Consider the following 14,230-nt stretch of genomic DNA (forward strand, 5'->3'; position numbering starts at 1 on the left):
TCACCAGTGAGCAGGCCCCGGAGACCGCACCCGACTCAGACACGTGCGCCCGCGTCTGGGCGGCAGGTGGGGGCGTCCTGACTCGGCAGGCGCAGGGTCCCGTCAGGCCAGGCGCGGGTCCTTGCAGGATGTGGCGGCCTAGCGAATGTTAGCTCCACAGGCCACACCCTCAGCACGTGGCTGCACAGCGGGACCTGGTCCCCGGGGCGGGGCACCCGCAGTGGCCGCCCCAGCAGCCTCGTGGCCTCTGGGCCCGAGGGCTTCGCCCGCCGGGTGTGGGTGCCGCCGGCCTCACTTCCGCCCGTGGCCCCGCTGGCCACAGGACGCTGTCCACACGGCGGGTGGGCGCCGGGTCCCGCCCCCGTGCGCTGAGCTCGGGATCGTGGGCGTCCTCCCGCCCGCGTCGTGGGCACGTCAGAGATGAGCAGAAGGCAGACGGTGCTCCCCTCGCTCGGGGGGCGGATGGAGCACTCAGTTTAAAGAGTGAAAGTTTAAATTTTTTTTTTTTTTCCAACGTTTATTTATTTTTGGGACAGAGAGAGACAGAGCATGAACGGGGGAGGGGCAGAGAGAGAGGGAGACACAGAATCGGAAACAGGCTCCAGGCTCTGAGCCATCAGCCCAGAGCCCGACGCGGGGCTCGAACTCCCGGACCGCGAGATCGTGACCTGGCTGAAGTCGGACGCTTAACCGACTGCGCCACCCAGGCGCCCCTAAAGAGTGAAAGTTTAAGAGCAAGGACTGGCCGCAAAGGTCAGATGACCCTGATTTCAATAGAAAAGCGTTAGGGGAGAAAGCCTTGTGTGCCGAGATGCCCACCGCAGGGAGCGCAGGGTGCGGACAGGCGCCAGAGACAGCTCCTGCCTCCCAGGGCCCAGCCCCCTCGGGTCATGCCGGCCGCCAGGCCTCTGATGGGCTGCCACAAAAACACAGTAACATTCGCCCGCGCGTGGGGCCGAGGGACCGAACCCCTCCTCCCACAGAGGAAAAGTCCGAGGAGCGCGGGCCCGGCCTCAGTCAAGGACACAAAGTGACCCGGCCCTCGCCGGCCCACACCTGCATCACACGGGGCTGGGTCTGCAGAATTTCTGTTTGGCACACAGACCCTGCATCGTGACGCCTCCGGGCTCTCCCGCCCTTTCCCTGCCTCACGCTGCAGGGTTCAACCCGCTGCCCCACCTGCTCCCAGACACACTCGAGAAAAGCAAGCAGGGCAGGACCAGGCCCGCGAGGTCGAGCTTTGGCTCGCGTGGCCCTCAGCCCCGTGGGAGGGCGGGCGCCCTCGCAAAGCCCCAGGCTTCCCCCCCCGCCACGCAGCCATCGCCCAGGCTTGCCCACGCTGCACCCCGTTTTCTCTGTGTGTCGGGAGGGGCTCGTCGGGAACCAAGAGACGGGAGTGGGGGCCGTACACACAGGGGTCAGGGGTCACTGCACCAACCCTCTGGACACCAAGCTCCGGTGGTGCCCAGAGGCACGAGGTCTGAAGGGAGAGAGGAAGGGGCGTGACTGGGGCAGGAGAGCACCTGGGGGAGGTGCCTGGAGAGAGGAGGCCCAGGGGCTGAGGTCAGCCCTGTTTCTGCCCCTGGGGGTCTGGGCCAAGTGGCACTTTAGGGATTGTGACTGAGAAGAGGAGGAATCGTGTCCCTTCCTCTCCTGCTGAGTCCCGAAAGGGGCCCAGGGCCCCCCGCACGGAGGGGTGCCATCCCTCCATCGGGACCTGAGTGCATTTCTCTGAACGACAAGCACCTTCAGAAGATCACCCCACAGCCGGGAAGAAGAAACATCCAAATGTAAATATCTGAGACGGCACCGTGACATCGCAGAGCGTCCCAGCATCTGCAGCCCGACCCTGAGTGCCCTGCCCTCACCAGAAACACTGGCCTGGGCTGGGTCCCCGGGGAGGGGGCCGATGGCGTCCAACTTGCTGCCGGGACGTAGAATGTCCAAACATGCCCACCCCGCGCCCCCTCCCGCCAGGGGCCGCCCTGCGCTCTTGTCATGACCCAGCCTCCTTCCGCAGCCCTGCTGGGTCACCTGGTGCCCCAGGGCGGCCGTGTAGCCCTGTGTGGCAGGCGGGGTCCCTCTCCGGGGCTACACCTGTGACTTGTCACCTACTGTCTGTCTCACCTGTCCGGGGAGGGGGGTCCGGGTTCAGGCCACTTCTTAGGACAGGACCCCACCCTCCCCAGCTGGGTGCAGAGTGGTGATCACAGCGGCCCCAGCCCACCGCAGGGTCTCCCTGGACGCACTGTCCCCTGGGGCACCGGGCATCGGCGACCCCCCCCCCCCTTCATTCCAGAGAACCATCCAAACAGCTCAGGAGTCAAAGCCAAAGAAACAAAACGGACCAAGAACTAAAGGCAACGAGCCAGGCGTCAGGGGGAGGGCGTCTGCTTCCTGGAACCGGGCTCCCCCTCCTGAGCACGTGGGCTGACCTCCCGGTGACAGCAGCAGAGTGCTGGCCAATGTCCACCCCCCAGCACTAAACCCAGGGTTCGTGCCGTCGAGCAGGCCAAGAAGAGGTGGCTGTGAGGGGCCGCTGGACCCCAAGCGCCCCAGAAAGTGTAGGACGGGACTCCCCCGGGTTCACCTACTGAACCAGAATCGGGGTGCCCTCAGTTCCTCCCCGCCCGACGGGATGGCCTAATTAAAGAGCTTGCTCTCAGCAGGCGCCCGTCTCTGATTCGTCACCCACAGCCGTGGTGACGCAGGGACCCTTCTGTACAAAGCCTGTCATCGATGGAACAGAGGCTTTTGTTGCCCAGAGATTTCCAGCTCTGAGTGATCTCGCTCCACAGACCGAAGACGCCTGGCCAGCGGCCAGCGGGGGACAGAGGGATCTGTGTGTTGTGTTGGGTCAACATCACAGCACAGCCACGGCGGGAAAGTGGGACGGCTGTTCATAAAGCTTGGACTTGTGTGAATGAGGTTTCTTTCTCCAAAGCTGCCACAATGCCAGTCCACGCCGAAAGCCCGCCAGGGCTGCGGCACGTAGATTTAAAATAAAGTTGTCATAGGATCGGAAGCTAAGATAAATTCTTTTTTCCCTTACTCTCCTTTAACGAAGCTGAATGGAATAATTGAGATCAAATCCTACCTTTCAGACACGCATTCGGCTGAGAATGTCTGTGCCGGACGCCAGCCTGGACTAACCCCTTTGCTGACATTGTAAACGCCCGCAAGACCATCCCCCACAGGCTCTGACACTGCTACACGCGGGCGGGGCAGACGAGTGGCCACTTCTCTTTCCCTCTGTTCCGAAAACCCAGGCGCCGCGTCTAAAACCAGATCCACGAAAATTCTGTTAGCGGTGAGAAAAACCTTCCTATCGGAAAAGCAGTTTCCATCTCCAACGTAAAATAAAACTGGAAAGCCGAAATTAAAAATGCAAAAGCCATAGTTTCATTATCAAACCAAATCAAACTAAAACCCTAACACTTCAGTTTATGACTGAGCCCTCGAAAGCTTCCTCAGCACCACCCGCCTCCTCCCTCGCACCGGACCCCCCTCCCACTTTTCTAAGCAGACCCCAGGGTGGTCCCCTCCCTCCCCATCCCCTGGCCCCGCTCTTGGCCGCGCTGGGTTTGTTTGCCGTGGCTGAAACTTTCCAAATCACGGTCCGCCATCTCTGCCTGTCAAAGCCTGTCCATTCGGTCGCTTAGAAACATCTCGGGCCCCATTCAAAGTGCGGCCTGGGAACCCCCACCCCCACCCCCGCACTCTGCCTCCCATTTGTGCTTACACAGAATTTCAGTGCTTCTAAAAAAAAAAAAAAATCCCCACTCAACTGTGGCTCTCGAGCTACGCCGGGGCATTCATTACTCACACCAGCGGGTGCGTTTAGTTCCCGGTGGTTAATTTGACTCTGTTCAGTGCTCCATAGGTGACCACGCAAACTTAGGTTATCACTTCCCTCCTTGATGCCCAGTTTCCATTTTCTCTCAATTCCACAATAAAAGGTGCCCTCCTCAGTGAGGTTTCTCTGGGATGTATTCCCAGGGGTGTAGCTCCTAGGCCACAGGGCCTGGACATCACTTGCCGGATGTTTGCGAACTGTCCCCCACCCCAGGGGGGCTGCCCTCCTCCTTGTACCGTGTCGCCTCATAACCCCCAATGCTTGGCCTCGTCAGAACCCCCAGGACTGTGCAGTGGCGGGGGGGAGGGGCGCACCTCCAGCGAGTGCAGGGGCAGGTGCACCTCCCAGTCCTGCGCCTCTCAGACCAGCAAACAGGAGCGTCTTTCATCTGTGTTTTCTGCCGCGGGGGCTTCCTCTTCTGGGAATTGCCTGTTCGCGCGCTGTGCCCACGATTCTGTTGTTTGTTTTCCTGTAAGCTGTGTACAAGTTCTTCATGTTGTGTGGATACTAATCCATTCGTAATGATATCCTTTGTAACTATTTTTTGCACAATTTGTGGCTTGTATCATCAGCGGTTTATTGTAAGACTTTTATTGTAAGACTGTTGTCTTACTTAAATGTATCGATGTTTTTCTGTATGACTTGTGCTCTTTGTGGGTTTCACAGGAAATCCTTCTCTATCCCAGATTCATGAAGATAAATTCATGAAGAAAGATTACACTTTCCACATTTAATCACTCACGTACTGTGGGGCTGGGCTAAATAAGACCGTGTGACTGGGGCGCCTGGGTGGCTCAGTCAGTTAAGCATCTGACTTCGGCTCAGGTCATGATCTCACTGAGTTCGAGCCCCGCGTCAGGCTCTGTGCTGACAGCTCAGAGCCTGGAGCCTGCTTCGGATTCTGTGTCTCCCCCTCTCTCTGCTCCTCCCTGGCCCGTGCTCTCTCTCTCTCTCTCTCTCTCTCTCTCTCTCTCTGTCAAAAATAAATGAATAAACATTTAAAAAAAAAAAAAAAGACTGTGTGACCACAGCCAAAACCCCTTCACCACTCCAGATCCCCACCCAGCACCTTCCAGGTGCTGGTTCATGTCAGGAAAGGAAATAAATAAACGCCCTGTCCTCTGGCGCTGACCCGCCCTCCGAGGCTGATGGCCAAACAGCGTCACGTGTAAGTGGTCAGGAAAGAGAGACCCGGGCAAGGGGCGCCAGGATCTGTCCCTCTGGCCACCACGCCCGCCAACTGGAGGTGACGCAGCTTTACACCAGCCACGCGCAGCAGCCCTGATCCTAAACTGGGAGCGGCTGTGGGTCCAGGCGGTTCCCCCAGGAAAGGCGGCGAGAGCCCCTGTGGAGAAGCAAACCCCCGTTGTTGTGGATGGTGGGGTGGGGTGGGGTCTGTGTATGGAAGGGAAGGCTAGTTTCCATGAAGATTTCTGCCGAGCTGAGACCCTTATCCCACGCTAGCGAGGAAGGGTCCCAGACGGACGTGTCACGGGTGGGTCACTGTGCTGGGTTCGTCTCGCAGGGAGGCCACAGCTCAGCAGGGAGCTGGGCTTCTGGAGGTATGGGCAGTGCACCCCGGCCCTGGGGTCTGGCGGCCAGAGGGCAGCTCTGAGGACGGAACTTGGGCTTGGCCCATTGGGGGCCAGTGGGCAGGCCCCGGAAGCCTCTTTGCGGGTGCGACCAAGTGCAGCCTGGACCCCTGCGGCCGACGGGGGACCCTCGCTCAGATCGCACGCTGGACGGACAGGCTGATCTGGGCCACGCTCCAAGCCCCTGCTGTGAGGTCACGACCTGGGCCGAGATCGAGAGTCTGACGCTTCCCCAACGAAGCCACCGGGCGCCCCTACTGTGACTTTGGACAAAGGGGACCACACTTGGTTCAGCTCACTGTGCTCCTCAGAACCCCCAAGACGGGAGGCTCCCCTCTGGGCCCGGCCAAGTGGAGAGAGTCCTCCCGCACCCCCCAGTGCCCCTCGCTCTCAGCCCCAACCCTGGAAACGGCATCCGCGGCAGGACGAGCAGATACCTGCTGCCTCCCTGATGTGCCCCCTGCCCCGCGTCGGCTTCTCCCAGGACCCGACCCCCACCCCGCGCCCTGTGAGGTACGGAGTGGCTGCAAACAGCAGGGGCCACATAGATGTCCGCGTGTGCAGCCGCTCGTGCATGGGGGACTCGGGACCCCTTGTCACGGCGCACCTGTTGGGAACCAGGCACGAATTTTTCGTGAGCACTTATCCCGGTGGGAGGTGGGTCTGGAAGGGCCCCGGGGCGCACTCCGCGGTCGCCCCCCGCGGCCTCTCCCCGGGCACTGCGCACAGAGGCAGCTGCGATCACACACGAGACCGGCTCCCCTCGGTCATGCTGCTCTGCTCTGTGCAGCACCTCCCCCGGGCTTCTGTTTTAAAGGTGTGAAGTCAGAGCTCCCTTAGTCCTTACCGCCTTCCGCAGTGTAATTCAATGTCTGCAGGTGCACGCGGGAGGACCCGGGGCCCTGACTCCCACCCCCACGCGCCCAGCCCGCCTCCTCGGGACCCAGGCCCGGGACCACGCAGGTAGTTGTCCTCTTCCTAAATCTCTCTGATGGTGACGGAACAAGCCAGGTCTGGAGGCGGCCACTCCCACAGACACCGGGACGGAACTTGAACTCAGAACCGACGACCTTCCGGCCCGGTTGGCGGGCTCCACGGAAGCCCAGCACCCCACGGCAGTGAGGTGGGAGGTAGCCTTTTCTGATGAGGGCAGGCTTTGCCTTTGCAGACATGGGCCCGGCCACCTGTTCATACCTGACAGACCCAGGCGGGAAGGGGACACGACCTGGCCAAAGTTCCCATCCTGGTAAATGATGGCGCCGGACCCCCACCTGCACGCAGGCCGCCGCCCCCCGGGAGGGCCCCTCGTCGGTGTGCCTATTTACGCATAGTGGGACGTAGAGCCTTTGTTAAGTAGCAACAGACTCCAGAGTCGAAGTGAAGAACCCCATTTGCAACCCGGATCTAATTCTCGAAGCCGTGTGACCAAGTCCCTCCCTTTCAGAAAAGAATCGACACCCGCACTGACGAGCCGCGTCAAACTCAGAGCACTGAGGATGTGGGCACGTGCCCTGGCCACCCCCCAAGCCCCCCGATGGCGGGAAGTGAGTGCCACGTACTTGCTACGGTGGCTCACGTTCAGCCTGTGTGCCATGCGTCAGACCCCATCCTGGGCACCGCGGCTGCACTCACCCTCCCAGCCCTTCGAAAACCCTCCAGACCGGTTCAACCCGACCCCACCTTCCAGCCAAGGAGGGCACAGGAGGCGGACCACCGCCTCCCCCCCACCCCCCAGGGCTGCAGCAGAACCCGTGCCCACGGCCCCAGGCCACCCCACCTTCTCAGGTCACAGGATGGAACCCGTGTAGGGAAGAAAGACTGTGGCCTGTGCGAAACCCTGGTCACAAGCACGGTGCTGGTTACGAGAAGCTTTCTGGGGCAGTCCTATAAATTCCTATAAATTCTGAGCACAGAGGGAAGGAAGATCGCCGAAAACACTGTCAGAAATCATTACCTATGTGGAGTTTTGTCCAAAAGGACAACTGAGCCAGACTGAGGTTAGACGTGTTTGCCGTGTTGGTAGGACCCACCCTCCGTGGCGGGGCCCACGCTCTGTGGACCCCCATCGAATATTCCTCTCCAGCTGGGAACAAGTACCAGGGTCGCCTCGAGTTATCAACACATGTTCTAACTGGGGATCGTTCCCCAAAACCACATGATGAACAAAACACATCCCGTGTCCGTTTTGACTGAGCAAACAGCCCAGGGCTCAAGGATGCACCCCCCCCCCCCCGCCCCATGTCCTCCCTCAAGCACAAACACCGGCTTCCTTGTTTTAAGATACGCTCTCTCCCGCAAGGCTTCAAAGTTGAGTGGCTTATCAAAGGCCTCCGATCCAATAAGAGAGTTCTTGGCCTCAACAAATGTTGAAAATACGTACAAGGATCCTCTTACGGCCAATATCCTGACGTGAAGAAGTCAGATCAGGTGATTTCCAGCCTCTGTGATGAGAGACCAAATGCTCTCGCTCGGGATGGTTTCCCTGTTTGCTAAAGCACGAGCCACTTGTGAAAAGCACACCTCCTTGGGGCCTGGGTCACCGCGGCTTGGGCGACGGTGCACGTGAGGTGATGGGAAGAGGGCAGGTGTGCACGCAGGTGCAGCTTTGCATTCACGTGCCAGTGCCCACGCACGTGACGGCTGGACACCCGTGGCTCCCCTGCCCGGCCCACCCCCACCTGCTGTGCCCACTCACCTCTGAGGGCGACCGAGGCACACGATACCACCCAGCTGTGTGACAGGCTCTGTCCAGGAGCCTGCAGCCGGCAAGATAGGGAGGGGAGGAGGGAGGAGGGGAGGGAGCGGCTGGATGGGAGGGGGCAGGGAGCCGGTCCCGCTCCACGGGAGGCGCCACCCGCCCAACCGGCCCGGGGTCTGGGTTGTAGGAGCCTTGCCTGCCCTGGGGTGGCGGACGTTCCCACCTCCTCGTGCATCGCTATCTCCCGGCCTCGTTCCGGGTCTCGGGTCCTCCTGCCCAGGACCCCTCTGGTCCCACCAGCAGGAGCTGTTCCTCTCTGCAAAGCGCCAGGACTTGGTGCCAGGCCCCCGGCTAGGTGCCAGGCAGGCCGGGCAGGCTGGCTTCACCCTGGGGGGCCATGTGCTTCTCTATCGATAAGGAGGCATCGCAGGGAGGAGAGCCAGCGGGTTCCCCGGGGCCCGGACCACTGCCCCCGCCTCACGGCGAATCTCCCCCCTTGGAAACTCGCCCTCCCCCCAACTAAACAAGATCGCTGTCTCTGCAAATTGGCAGAAATAATTCGACACAGCATTTTTCAAAGCCAACTAGAAGGAATTACTGTAAGCGATTGTTTTTCATGCGGGATGGCTCCTTTGAGGATAACTGTTTTCATATTTGTGGGGTTTTTGACATTTGGGGAAGCGGAATTACACGTAAACATTTGTTCTGCAAGCCCAAAGTGTGAAGAAAGATGTGCTCAAGCACCAAAAAAAAAAAATGCTTCCATGCCTCTGAGTTTCAAAACCCTCTTAAATTTTGATAAAGACCCATGGAACAGATCATCACTTCAGATCACGTTTTACACGAGGATCGGTTTTTTTAACGTCAAGGAAAATAAAGCAGACGATGTGGCTAAGAAGGGTGCCGTGTGGATGAGTTCTTTAATCTCCGGGGCCCTTTAAAACTGCACCTCCACGATGGTCAAAACCTACACATAAAATATAACATCAAGCATTTACGTCCCTATTTGATGTCAGATGTCTGCATGTTTGAGGGAAGTGGTTCTATCTGGAATCCAAGTGTTGTAACAATAGGACCGCTCTGTGGAAAGCTGCCTGCGGAAATGGATGACCACGGGACAGTGCCCACCGGGGAGTCCTGACACGTGGGCAGAAAGAAACCCCCCTGGAAATGAGGCCAGAGCCTTCTGTGGCCCTGGCTGGGATCTTGGTCCCTCAGTCTGTTACGCCTCAGTTTGACTACCTATAAAATGGCCCCATTTCACTCACGGAAGGTGTCTTGGAAACTATCCTGTTCCAAACAAATGAACTTCACGTAAAATGCACGTGGGCTGCACGGGTGTACTGAGAGCCATGCGCACACGAGGGGCCGGGGCTAACAGGACCCCCAGGTCTTACCAGCCAGACCTGAAGGAAGTGCGGAGCTTTGAACGAAGGTGTCCAGGCACAGGGGACAGCAGAGGGGAGAGACCTGAGGCCACCTGCCCGCAGGGCTGGGAGGCCGCTCCGGGAGGGGCCACGCCCGAGGGGCCGGGTGGAGGGGCTCCCGCCTTCCCGTGATGGGGGAGGCATTGCCAGTGAACAAGGAGTTGGTCCGTCCTGCCGGCCTGTGGAAGGACGCCTCTGGACGCAGGCCCCAAAGGTCTGCCTTACACAGGCCTTTCCGTTTCTGCGTTTTGACAGCGGGCCTGCTGACCCTGGAGGGTGGCCCTTCCCGGAGCTAGTAACTGGCCTCTCACGTGCAAACCAACTCACCCCTCCTCTCTGTGGGCTCTCTACCCGCCCCCCGCCCTGCTCACCCGGCCTCCTCTGCATCCCCCGGGGAAGCCGCCGTGAAGGGCGTTGCCCCCTCGCCCCGCTGCCTCCCGACGGCCCCTGGTGCTTCCCGGGGAGCACCCCGTCCCCATGCCTAGGGAAGCACGAGGAAAACTTCATCCTCTGTCCCACGTCCACGTCTGTGTGTCTTAGAGCACCAAGCTGAAACAGACTCCAGGTACCCTTACAACACATTCTCGTGAAGTGTGCACTTAGCGCATTCCAGAACAAGGCTTCCAGTGGACTTTTTAGCGAAACAGGACAGACTTAAGAAGAGGCGGCAACAGGAACTCACCCTACCGGTCACCAGCGCACACGATTCCAGAGGCGCAGCGGTTAGAAGAGTGTGGTGCCACCAGGAACTAACAAACCGTGAAACGGAGCATCCGGAAATGGCTTCGCAAGCACTTGTGTCCGTGCCCAAAGGAGCCACGGACCGGGGAGGCGAGCGGATGATGGTGTCGACTACGGGGTCTCGGTGTAGAGGAGAAAACGTGCGGATGGGTTGGAAACAACACGAAAGGCAGAGCTGAAAAGAAGTATCAGAAGGAAACGGAGGAGAACATCTCTGAAATCTGTAAATAACTCTAAAACTCCGCAAACAGACCCAGAACACCCAGCCCCACGCCCGCGAGCGTGTCCTGTGCTCTCGGTCCATCTGTGGAAACATTTCTCTCTGAACCTGCCTTCCTCAGACAGAAGCGGAGTAAGAACAAGGAGCCACAGGGACACTGCTAGCGCTTCCCAGAGCCTGGCCCGCTGTTCTGTGTGCCAGGGTGTGTTCCAGAAGGTTCCTGGAGAACGCCGCGGGATTTGCCTTCCGAGTCCGGGTCCGAGGGCCCAGCTGGCAGTTTCTCCAAACTAAGAAACTAAGTCCCAGAGATGAATGTCTTTTTCCTTTCACTGAAAGAAAACTGCGTATAACCCCTTGCCCAAGCCCAACTTCTCCTAGTCAAGCCTCCAGAACACTCTGGGACTTCTAGAATATTCCATCACAGGATTAAAACTGAAGCAAAGAAAGTATGAAGCAGTGCAAGACAATGAACTTCCCTGGACTCATCCCCTTGGGCCCTCCACTCCTCACCCTTTCTGTTCATGGACCCACCCTCCTGGGCCCTCCACTCCTCACCCCTGCTCTCCATAGACCCACCCTTCTGGGCCCTCCACTCCTCACCCTTGCTCTCCATAGACTCACCTTTCTTGGCTCTCCACTCCTCACCTCTGCTCTCCATAGACCCACCTTTCTGGGACCTCCACTCCTCACCCTTCTTGTTCATGGACCCACCCTTCTGGGCCCTCCACTCCTCACCCTTGCTCTCCATAGACCCACCCTTCAGGGCCCTCCACTCCTCACTTTTGCCCTTGCTCTCCATGGACCCACCTCCTGGGCCCTCCACTCCTCACCCCTGCTCTCCATAGACTCACACTTCTTGGCCCTCCACTCCTCACCTCTGCTCTCCACAGACTCACTCTTCTGGGCCCTGGACTCCTCACCTTTCCTGTCCACGGACCCACCCATCTGGGCCCTCCACTCCTTACCCCTGCTCTCCTGGCTGTTTTCTCCCCTTGTTGGCCTTTGGGGTTTCTCCATGGATCTGCTTGTTGGGAAGGAGTGGAAAAGCCCTCTCCTTGTTGCCTGTCCCTGGATAGCTTCTCACACTGTCCCACCACCTCCCAGCTGGGCTCTTGTGTCTGTGATCAGGGCAGTTGGCAATTGAATGCTCAGAGGTCAGCAGTGTGCCCACGGCCATGCAGGCAATGGAAACAGCGCCCACCGCAGCCCGCAAGGGCTACACTGCCGTCACGCACAGCGGAAATGTGGGCGCTGCACCAGTTTCCTTCTCCAGATTTGACAAGCGAGGTTTGGAGGAGAGGTCACCTGCCCCAGTCCAGCGTGAGGCTTCGAAAGGGTTTGGGGACCTCGCCCCACTCTTTTGCCTCTGTATAGGTGAGGCTGTGGAGGGTGTCACGGACCACCGCAGAGTCACTGGCCTCTCTTTTGTCCTGTGTTCCTCTCTCCATGTAAACACAGGAGGGCCCCCAGCAAGGTCACACTTCACCGTATCAGCTGGCCGGGGTATCAGCTAGATTATCAGAGGGTTGATCGCTTCCTGACCTGCTGCCCAAGCAGGGACAGGGCTGGGGAGCCTCACAGGGCATGGACACACCCAGGACCCCATGGCCAGGCAGTCCTACGGTAGGGCCTGGCCTTCCCCTAGTCCCAGAGCAATGCAGGAAGCATTTAGACTACTTGCTCATGATTTCAGGCATCATGTGAACCGGGGGGCTGCTGGACTGTGTCCAAGTTGCCCTCCCTCACCCATGCCCGCTGCCTGCTTCAGGGGTCACCTCCTGCCCGTCAGGGTCACAAGGACAGTCACGCACAGAAACTTAGCCCTGCTCACCACGTAGAGTTTGCGGTAAATTTTAGAAATTTATAAATTTTGATACCTTTTGCCCAGTTAATACTGTGCCACAAATGAGGGATCCCCAAATGCCTCCCCTTCGTGCAAGGGAGTAATTCCATGAACTGGAGTAATGAGCCAACAAGAAAGAATCCTTTGATTCACGACCCTGTTGAACCACTGGGTCCCATCAGCAAATGCCTCTGTGCACCCCTCCAGCGGATCGCACTGCCCGGGTGGGAGACGGTGCGTCTCGGGGCAGGCCCGCTCTCGGGGTGCAGCTCGCGACCAGGACGGGCACAGACGGACCCAGCAGCAGCGCCCGGAAACCTCCTTTCCCTCCCGCCGCCGCCCACGGAGGTCAGGTCCCAGCGAGGGCAGGCAAGCAGGAAAAGCGGCAGGAGCTGGGTCTGGGCCCGTCCCTGTGGAGCTTCGACAGAGTCGGCGCGGGCCTCCGCACGTGCGGCCCGGCTCGTCGTGTCCCTCGGGATTTGGGCTGGGGCTGGGGCTGGGGGTTGGGGGCTGCCGCAGGACGGGGCGACGTGGCGGGCCTCGCTGCGCGGGGGGCCAGGCCCGGCCTGAGGGTCCCCGCCGTCTGGCCACTGCGGGAGGGGCGCCGCCGGAGCCTGGGCGCCCTTCAGGACCGACGGTCCGGGACACCCCGCCATCCCCCGCGGGTGGGGGCGGGGGGGGGGGGGAGGGCGGGAGCCGAGGTCAGGCGCAGGGCGCGGGCGGGGCCGCCCTCCGGGCCCTCGGGGGCGGGGCTCTCGGGACGCCCCGCCCCCGTCCGCCCAGGCCTCGCCCCGCCGGCGCCCCCCGCCCGCCCGCCCCGCCCCCCGCGTCACGCCGCCGCCGGCCTGCGCCTGCGCGTCCGCCCGCCCCGGCCGCCGCGCATCCTCGGCCCGCGCCCCGCGCCCCGCGCCCGCTCTGCGTCCCGCTCCGCGCCCGCTCTGCGCCCGGCGCCCGGCTCCCTGCGGCGGGCGGCGGTCATGAGGCTGCGGGCACGCGGTCCCCGGGTCGCCCCCGCCTCCGGCGCGGGGGCCGGCGACGCGCGGCGGCTGGCGCCCCCGGGGCGGAACCCCTTCGTGCACGAGCTGCGCCTCGGCGCCCTGCGGAAGGCCCAGGTGGGTGCGCTCCCGAGCCCCTGCGGCCGGGGAGGGGGTCTCGCCGGCCTGGCCCCGCGGCCACCCCGCCGCCCCCCGCGGCCCGCGACCCCCACGCGGCCCTGCCGCTGGCCGCGCTCACCCCGTCCCCGTCCCTTCTGGCTCGCCCCCCCCTCCCCCCGGGCCGGGCCCCACATCCCTTCTCCCCACGCCCCCTTCCCGCCATCCCTGCATCCCCGTCGCTCTGCGCCGCGCGGTCCCCCGGTCCCGCGTCCCTTCCCGCCGCTCGCAGGCCCCACGAGGGACAGGCGCGGCCCCCCCCCGCCCCCGGGATGGGACTTTGTCGCTTGATGCGCTTCTTGTGTGGGGACCTCGTGGCTCGTTCGAGTCCGCGCGAGGTGCCTTGAAGGGAGCGGCAGGACGTCCGCCTCTGCGTTTGCAAGTTGTGTTCTGCGGAGCGTGCAGGGGGGTCCCTCCGGGTTCGTCTGTAACGGAATCGGCTTTATGTACTCTCGGTTCCGTGACGGGAGGGAACAGTGTGCAGTTCTGTTCGTGGCGCCCTCTGGTCCTGGCTGAGGATGGGGCCTGCAGGAGGCAATGGGGCCCCACACTGGTCCTTTTCCTTCACACCGATCCAGGGTTTCCAAGGTGGGCTCCATTCCCTGACCCGGTGGGGTGCGCCCCCCGGTGGGGTGCGCCCACCTTGATCCGGTGGGGGTGCGCCTCCCCCTGACCCGGTGGGGGCTGGCACCCTGACCCTGT

General features: G+C 61.2%; 1 protein-coding gene across 1 annotated transcript in view; it reads left to right on the top strand.

Moving 5' to 3' along the window:
- The first annotated feature begins 13,339 nt into the window (after positions 1 to 13,339).
- Positions 13,340 to 14,230, top strand: part of LPCAT1 (lysophosphatidylcholine acyltransferase 1) — a 43,688-nt gene continuing 42,797 nt past the window's right edge. The window contains exon 1 of the mRNA XM_047094294.1: positions 13,340 to 13,489. Within this exon, the coding sequence (XP_046950250.1) occupies positions 13,355 to 13,489 (135 nt within the window). The 5' untranslated portion in view covers positions 13,340 to 13,354. The remainder of the gene's footprint in view (positions 13,490 to 14,230) is intronic.

The sequence above is a fragment of the Lynx rufus genome, unplaced genomic scaffold (genome assembly GCF_022079265.1).
Source record: "Lynx rufus isolate CCGP_SWC_20201006 ecotype Redwood Valley unplaced genomic scaffold, mLynRuf1.p SCAF_1, whole genome shotgun sequence".
Lineage (NCBI taxonomy): Eukaryota > Metazoa > Chordata > Mammalia > Carnivora > Felidae > Lynx > Lynx rufus.